At 42.7% G+C, this 9,000-nt stretch overlaps 1 protein-coding gene across 4 annotated transcripts in view; it reads right to left on the bottom strand.

Annotated features, from left to right (window-relative positions):
- RMND1 (required for meiotic nuclear division 1 homolog) overlaps positions 5,010 to 9,000 on the bottom strand; it is a 56,395-nt gene continuing 52,404 nt past the window's right edge. For all 4 annotated transcript variants that reach the window (XM_005659141.3, XM_001929215.4, XM_005659140.3 and 1 more), the window contains 2 exons: positions 5,861 to 5,977; positions 5,010 to 5,229 (listed from right to left, as the gene is read on the bottom strand). In XM_005659141.3, the coding sequence (XP_005659198.1) occupies positions 5,188 to 5,229; positions 5,861 to 5,977 (159 nt within the window). In that variant the 3' untranslated portion in view covers positions 5,010 to 5,187. The remainder of the gene's footprint in view (positions 5,230 to 5,860; positions 5,978 to 9,000) is intronic.

The following is a 9,000-nucleotide window of genomic DNA, read 5'->3' as shown; positions in this document are numbered from 1 at the left end:
ACTCACGGTTTTTTTGTGTGAAAGTGAAATAACTGATGAAATTTATAGGGGAAAACTACTTCCCCCAGTTAATATGTGTATATATCAACTTGTTTTTCTTTGTGGAGATGGTTGACCATTGGTAGGGGAGGTTCCTGGTTTTAGTTTTTATTAAACATCTGTAGAGTTGCAGCAGGGTCCTGATTTGAAAAAGGTGGCTGTTTCAACATTATTAATTTCTAAAATGTAGTCTGAAGATAGGATAACAGCTGGCCGCTTTGCCCAGGACTTCTCCAGGTTAACTCTGAAAGCCTGGCTGCTCCAGGAAATATAGGATATAAAAGAGCATAATGAAGAAAACTTGAGGATTCCAGTTCATCAGGTATTAAGAGTGAATTATCAGCCAAGTATTTGTTACTGGTTTGTTGCCCTCTTTAAGTCTTCATTTGAATGAGTTTAAGAAGCACTCTAGTCTGTATTTTTTTGTTAGCAATATTGTAAAAAATTGTGGTAAGCAAATTTGCAAGTTTCATGTGTAGGAGCTCAATTAAGTCAAGTTTATACTTACAATCTCTTGAGTTTTGCAGTTCAGATAATACTATCTAAATCTGAGGTAAATTTTAAGTTTTTGTTGAATTAGCTACTGGGTTCCCCGTTCTGATTTTTTTTTCATGCCATCTCTTCTATAGATTTCTTTATAGGACATCTCTATAAGCAGATTACTTATAAGCCGTTAGCTGCCGTCCTCAGTAGACTGTAAACTTCACGGAGGTAGAGAGGCCTTTAATGTCGCTGTATCTTGGAGCCTGGAAGAGCACATTCTATGGATGAGTACTTGCTGAATTGCATGAAAAAATGATTGCTTCTGTGAGTAGGTTTTTAGTCCTCAGTGCTTTCCAGCCTATTACAAATTTTGGGGATGTAGAAACATTTTGTTTGTTTTAAAAGAAATATTTAAATCTACGTTTTTTTTCAAATTGTGCAGGAGTGAAAATATAGTCTATTTGTTAACCCTCTGTGAGTGAAGCTCCCTCAAGGAATGGGAATTTGGACCTTAATTCTTAAAATGGCAATTCTGAAGCAGTGGAGAGAGCCCTAAAAAAAAAAAAAAAAAAAAAAGGATTTGGATTGGAGGTATTTGTAAAAATTTCTCTACTTCTCATCCTTATCATCTTCTCCCAACACATGTGACACACGCACTTTGTAAAGGCGGGAGAGGAAAGGATGAGGAGATGGGGTTGGAGAAAGAATTGAGTCACCTGGGATTCAGTACTTAGTACATTAAATGGAGGTGCTAATGAGTTACTTAAAATCTGTATCTATAAACCTGAATACAAGCCAGTAAGTAGGCTCTAACTTGGTGGCTCCCAGAGTTTAGTGAGGGGAAGGACTTCGGGGAGAGCTGTGAAAACCATTTCTCAGCTGCAGCTCAGAGGTTCTAGTTGTGGCACACAGGACTCACCACTAACTGGTCACCCAGGTAACCTGCTGACGCTGTTGCTCTGAGGACCATCATTTGGAAAAAACTGCTCTAAGTGGTAGAAAGACAATTAAAAATAAGTGAATGTGATTACATTTTGTCAAAAATAACACTGCCTGGTATGTGTAAACTGGGTAGAGTTTAAAAGGCCTTTTGGGGGTTCCTGTCGTGGCACAGCGGAAATGAATCCAACTAGGAATCATGAGGTTTCGGGTTCGACCCCTGGCCTCACTCGGTGGGTTGAAGATTTGGTGTCATGAGCTGTGGGGTAGGTTGTAGATAGGGCTTGGGTCTCGCATTGCTGTGGCTCTGGCATAGGCTGGCAGCTGTAGCTCAGATTAGACCCCTAGCCTGGGAACTTCTGTGTGCCATGGGTGTGGCCCTAAGAAGCAAAAAAAAAGGCCTTTTTGTTGTAAATCAACTACACTTTAATAAAAAAATAAATTAATTAAAAAGGCCTTTGGGGGCTTACACTAAGAGTCCATTCATTTTATTTTATTTTTTATAGGGCCACACCTGTACCATACGGAAGTTCTCAGGCTTAGGGGTCGAATCAGAGCTGCAGCTGTCAGCCTACACCACAGCTCACAGCATTGCCAGGTTCTCAACCCACTGAGTGGGGCTAGGAATCAAACCCACATCCTTATGGATTTTAGTAGGGTTTGTTACCACTGAGCCACAGTGGCAGCAACACCAGATCCTTAATCTACTGTGCTGAGCTGGGGATCCAACCCATTCCTCTACAGTGACCTGAGCTGCTGCAGTCAGATTTTTAACACACTACATCATAGCTGGGACTCCTGTAATTAACTATGTAAGCTCTCAGTATTCTGGTATAATGTTTTGGTCACTTTGTTCTTAGAGAAGTGGTGATTTTGAAAAACTGTTTTGCTTGTATTATACCTAATTTAGTATAAAAAATTCTTTTCTGGGAGTTCCCTGGTGGCTCAGTGGATTAAGGATCAGTGTTGTCACTGCTGTCAGGTTCAGTCTCTGGCCCTGGACTTTTGCATGCTGTGGGCGCCGTGAAAACAAACCAGCTCTTTTTCTGTAATTTGAATTGAAGCTTTTATCATAAATTCAAATACTTGAGAAAAGTGTAATTTCTGATATGTGTTCATATTTTAAAGCTATTTTATCTACCTTTAATATTCACCTCTTAGTAGAATGTAATACTATAATGAGTTGAGGTTCCACTATGATCCATTTAAATGTAAGTAAATGAAGTGTAATGTTCCCTTTTCTCCTTGAAAACTCTGTGTGTCACACTTCCCCTACAAAATGTTATCCTTACAAATTTTTATGATTGAAGGTCTTATCCTTTTGGTCTTTGTAACATAGCTGTATATATATTGAAATATTAAATTTTAATTTGCCATGACCCTAAAGCAGTATGTGTGTTCTTTTTGTTGTTAACGGAAATTTTATAATGATACAGTTGATTCAAACAACTGTGTGGATTGTACACATTGATACTTGGAGTAACATTTTATTGGGAGAGCCCCTTCTTAATAGGTGGGGATAACATGGTTTCCATTAAAGAGATTTCATTAACCAATATTTCTTTTCTTTCTTTTTTGCTTTTTAGGGCCATACCTGCAGCATATGGAAGTTCCTAGGGGTCAGTTCTGAGCTACATCTGCCAACCTACACCACAGCCACAGCAACCTGGGATCCCGAGCCATGCTGTGACCTACACAACTCATGGCAATGCTGGATCCTTTACCCACTAAGCGAGGCCAGGGATCGAACCCGCGTCCTCATGGAGAACTAGTCAGGCTCGTTACTGATGAGCCACAACAGGAACTTCCAACCAGTATTTCAGATTGTCCTTGTTTGGTTTTCTAAAGATTTAAAAATACAGGTTAAATATATTCAAAGGTTTTAAAATAGAGTGGACCAAACTAAGATTGAAGATGGGTGCGATGCCTTCTGTACATTGTGAGAGAGGAAAATGGGAAAGAACAGGCTTGATATGCTGCTTAGAGGTGTGTGTACAGGCAGAGCAATTTTATGAAGGTGCTTGTGGAACTTGAGCTAGAAAGCAGTTCTCGAACTATCCATGCCCACATGCTCTTGGAAAATCCTCAGGTACCCTGGTATAGGGACCTGGGATAGAAGACTGGTCCTGGAAGAACTACAGTGCCCTTCACGACGTCAGGATGTGTACCATCACACTGCTCCAGAAATAAATGAGTGTCATCAGTGAGGGTGTAGATGAAGTGTGTTAGGTTGGCTGAATACTGTGTAGCGGTTAGGCTGTAAACTGTCCCAATTCAGAACAGTAATACTCTGGATATGCATATAATGCATGAGAAAGTAGAGCATTTAAATTCCTTGTGGTAGGGATTATGCATAAAAAGGCAACAATAAAAAGGACTTTTTAAAAAATAATTCAAGATGGTAAGCCTGTAAACCAGATATAATGGAGAAAAAAAACCATTAAAAAAGATGGTAAGCCTATTAAAGTCTTTGTAGTTAGTGTTTTGTAATTTCTCTAAAGAATGAGAAACTAAAAAAAGTGCCTCTGTGAAGTATATTTGTATATATAATACAAATATATATAATTATATTATGTGAAGACTATTTTGAATAACTTGGTAGTGAAAGGATGGAAAGGAGTTGGGAGAAGCAGGTGAAGGATCCCTGTCACTGGGGCAGTGCCAATGAATTAATCAATGAACAGTAATCTTAAAAAACAAAACAATGGAAAAAATATTGGTTAATAAAGGTGCCAGTGAGCCATCAGGTTCAAATCATGCCATCTAAAGTAGGTACACAAAAGTTCATTTTCGCCATTATCTTATTTTACATGTATTTAACACTTTGGAGTTGTATGGTTCTCTTAGGGCCAAGATTGAGATTGCCTGGGAACAGGTTAGGAGTAGTGTCCGAAATCTAAGCCGTCCAGATGTAGTAAGTGTCTCTGTCTCAATTTCCCACATGCTAAGATTATCTAAAGTTCTTTAAAATACAAAATTAACATTGTCCTTTGAAAATGTCAGTGTTGTGGGAGTTCCTGTTGTGGCTCAGAGGGTTAAGAACCCAACTAGTGCCATGAGGATGCTGGTGTGATCCCTGGCCTTGCTCAGTGGGTTATCTGGCGTTGCTGAGGGCTGCATCACAGATGCAACTCGGATCTGGCGTGGCTGTGTCTGTGGTGCAGGCCAGCAGCTACAGCCCTTGATCCCTAGTCTGGGAACTTCCATATGCTGCAGGTATGATCCTTTTAAAAGCCAAAAAAAAGTGTAGACCTTGGAGTTCCCGTCGTGGCGCAGTGGTTAATGAATCCGACTAGGAACCATGAGGTTGCGGGTTCGGTCCCTGCCCTTGCTCAGTGGGTTAACGATCCGGCGTTGCCGTGAGCTGTGGTGTAGGTTGCAGACGCGGCTCGGATCCTGCGTTGCTGTGGCTCTGGCGTAGGCTGGTGGCTACAGCTCCGATTTGACCCCTAGCCTGGGAACCTCCATATGCCGCGGGAGCGGCCCAAGAAATAGCAACAACAACAACAAAAAAGACAAAAAAAAAAAAAAAAAAGTGTAGACCTAAATGCCAAGTTCTTCATAATTTTTATTCAAGCAGCAGTACATTTAGGAACTGAAAAAGATCACTAACAAGTTCTTGATTTAAAAAATTAAATACCTATTAAAAGATCTCTCAACAGATGCACATTTATTTTTGATTGTAGAACTTGAGTATCTCTTGCAATGACACTTCGCCTTCGGTCATCACTTAATCACAAAAAATACTCGTCCCAGCTCAAACATTACCTTACAAATAAAAAGTGGGCTTATTACTTCCATGGCAAATCATTGGTAGAAACTAAAATGACTTTTCCAAGATTATGATTAGTGAAAAATGCTGAAGTATGAGTAACTATTTGTCCATCTTACAGGGCAGGAATTCCTGTTGTGGCTCAGGGGGTTATGAACTGGATTAGTATCCCTGAGGATGCAGGTTCGAACCCTGGCCTTGCTCAGTGGGTTAAGAATCTGGTGTTGCTGAGAGCAGCATCGCAGATGTGGCTTGGATCTGCATTGCTCTGGGTGTGGTTTAGGCCAGCAGCTGAAGCTCCAGCTCCAATTCAGCCCCTAGCCAGGGAACTTACATATACCCAGGGTGTGGCCCTAAAAAGAAAAGAAACCAAAACCTATCTCACAGGGCAAACTGCAGATCTGAGCACAGGTGCTTGGTTTTGGGCTTCTATGTTATATATTCACAGCTACAACTTTCTTGAAATGCCATCTTTTAAAAACGTGGAACTTTTCCAATAATCATCTAGAATGCAATTACAAAATACTGCAGCAGTCACTTGAAGCTTGCTTCACTTCCAAAGAGACTTAGTATTTAGGACAAAGTCATGCTCTTTTCCGCCAAGTTATTTTCACGAAAGTTACCCACCTCTATGGTGATAAGGATGACAATCATCCATTCTAGACGGAGAGTCCTCTTCTCCGTCAGGTGATTCCGCATCAGATCTGTTAGCTCCATGCAATGCTGAAGCTTTTCATTCATGACCTGCATTAGAAACAGAGTATCCTGTATATTTAAACAAATCACTTAATAAAATAACACACTTCAAAATTCTAAGTTTGAAACAGGTATAACAATGAAAAATCATCCCTTCGATTCTTGCTCCTCCGCCCTCTCCCCCAAAGGCAACCTCCCTCTGTTACCTGCCTCATTCCTGCGAATCCATCTAGAGACATTTTGAATGCACAGATTTGACTGCAAGAAATACTTTGCATACCAAAGCTCTTATATTCATAAGATTTTGATGGAAGATCTAAAAATAAAGTTTTTGAGCCCTAGTTTTTCATTGCTGCCCTTGGATTTTCAGTAGTTAATAAAAACAAACTTGAAATACGATTCTTTTAACATGGCCTTGAGATGACAAAAACAAAACTTCAGAAGCTGTTTCATTGTGGAAAATCCTGAACACAAAACTTGGCCTGCTGCACACTCACCACTAGATGGCACTGCTTGACTGCAGAGGTTCTGCCTTCTGGCGCCCCACAAGCTGGTTGATGGGGTTCATAGATAACAGAATCTTTGAATTTAAGACTTGACTATGACCAATAGCAAGATATATGTCCTTAATCTCTGTATCTCTCTCTTAAAATAGTTTCTGGACTCCCCTTAACTTAAGGTCAGTGGAAACTGGAGACAAATCAGACACACGTTTGGGGACTGACTGAAGTAGTGTGATTTGATTTTGCAAAGAGCATTGCCCTGCCCTACTAACACGAGCAAACACATGGAACCACACTGATAACCTGTATTCACCCATGTTTCCAGACTTTATGGACACCTTGTAGTTTCTGACTCATAGAAATGCTCAGAATAGTGCCTCTTTCCTTTTTTTAGCGCTGCACCTGCAGGTGAGTTTCCAGCCCAGGGGTCAGATTGGGGCTGTAGCTGCCGGCCTACCTCTCAGCCAAATCTGAGCTTCATCTTTGACTTACACCAGCGCTCACAGCAATGCTTAGATCCTTAATCCACTGAGTAAGGCCAGGGATTGAACCCGCAATCCTCCATTTCCTTAGCACCCAACTTCTCCTTAGCCTGCCTGCCTTTCTTCCTTCCTTCCTTATTGCTTTTTAGGGCAGTGCCTATGGCATATGAAGATTCTCAGGCTAGGGGTCAAATCCGAGCTGTGGCTGCTGGCCCACACCACAGCCATAGCAACATGGTATCGGAGCCGTATCTGTGACCTATACCGCAGCTCATGGCAATGCCAAGCTGCAATTCGACCCGGAACTCCATCCTTAGCCTTTAGAAATTGCAGATATTACCAGAACTCCCCTGAAACTTCCAGGTGACTCCTCATCAGTAAATCTAGCACTTTTTCTTGGTTAGATTCTAAAATCTCAGTTAATTCAAGCATTTGACACAACCTTGAAATGCACACTTCCTGTGGCTTTTTCTCCCTAAGTTCTGCCTCCGACCCTCATTCTTTTCCTGAGCCTTGTCGACCTCCCCGGTCTGTAGCTGACATTCTCAGAGTGGTGATCCGTCCCTTCTGTCCCCAAGCTCTGCACTCTGCCTGCTTGGTCCTGTCCACTATCACAGACGCTTCCTGGGTCACGTCCATCCCACCATCACTGCTGTGGCACACATGTGCCAACTGCAGTTAAATTCAAAGACGTTACTTGGAAATGTTTACTTTAGAAGGAAGCCATCAGTGCCAAAATGGAAACCCGTGTGATGTGAAAAGGTGTTGGTTATGCAAAGCTGAGCTTGATGCCTGTGAAAGTGCGAGATTACACAACAGAGGGCTGGTCAGGAGCCACTGAAGCCCAACTAAGAAGCATGTCTCGACACTGAACATCGCTCCTCGACAGTTACTGCTTCAAAGGCTACATGTTACTTCAGGGTCCACGTGTTACCTAAGTTCATCTCATGTGCCAGTGTATATGTTGGGAAAGATTGATTTAAACCACTATTTTTTGCTAAGTCGCAAATATAAATGCTTAGTCTAGATTTCTCCTCTGCCTGAATTTTGAGCTGCCTACAGAACACCTTGGTTTCTACAAGCATCTTAAAACGAGCATTTCTCAAACTACAGCTGGCAGCCTGTTCGACGCTATCCCTCTTCTTGGGTCTTCAGCTCAAATCAGGTCACACTGTCTGCTCGGTCACCCAGCACAGAAAACTTTGCTTATCCTTGCCGTAAGGAGTCTTGGATCCATTCTCTCCTTCCCATTTCTTAGCGTACCTGGTAGGCCTTCATCAACTCTTCTGTTTCTTTGTTTCTAGCTGTGCCTGTGGCATGTGGAAATTCCTGGAATGATCTGAGCTGCCGCAATGACTCCACCAGATCCTTAACCACTGCACCACAGAACGCCCGTCAACTATTTGTTACCTCTTAACAAAATCGAAGTCTGTTTGGCTTCTTTTGGTAGTCGTGATGGGGGTGGGGTTTCCTTCCCTCCCCGCCCTGCCCACTGGTACCAGAGTTCTCAGCCTATACAGGATGGATCATGTCACTTCCCTGCTGACACCATCTTACCAGTGCCTTCACAAGAACAGAAAACAACGCTGGATCATTCAGTCTGATCACACTTTCATTGGTGGCATCCTCTTCAACCCTGAAGGCAAGGTCTTCTCGAAACCTTCCTGCTCCCTCTTCAGCGCTCCCTCAACACTGCCGTCTCCCTAGATCAGAACTCACTTTATTCTGCCTCCCAGCCATCTGCTCCCTGCCCGGCCCCTTTCCCTCCTGCCTCCTTTCTTTTGGGGAGTTACTCTTCTACTGTCTCCTCCAACCATGTGACGCTGCCAATCATAGTATCAATGCTCCTGTGGCACAGAGCCCCCCCCACCCCCCCCACTGCCCCCAAAAAGCCCGAGGGGAGAGGGGTCAGTACAGTCCAGATGCCAAGGCTGGTTGAGGCGTGGGCACACTGCCCAGTGTGAAGCCGCCAAGGCAGAGGGTACTGTATGCCTGGGTACCCCCCCTCCTCCCTCACCATGCCCTCCCCATCTCAGAGAATGCCACCGTGAAGGGAAGGATGTGGCCAAAGGGCACAGAAGATGCT

Source organism: Sus scrofa, chromosome 1 (assembly GCF_000003025.6).
Source record: "Sus scrofa isolate TJ Tabasco breed Duroc chromosome 1, Sscrofa11.1, whole genome shotgun sequence".
NCBI lineage: Eukaryota > Metazoa > Chordata > Mammalia > Artiodactyla > Suidae > Sus > Sus scrofa.
Note: the sequence above shows the minus strand (reverse complement) of the source record. Positions and strands in the feature narration are given on the sequence as shown.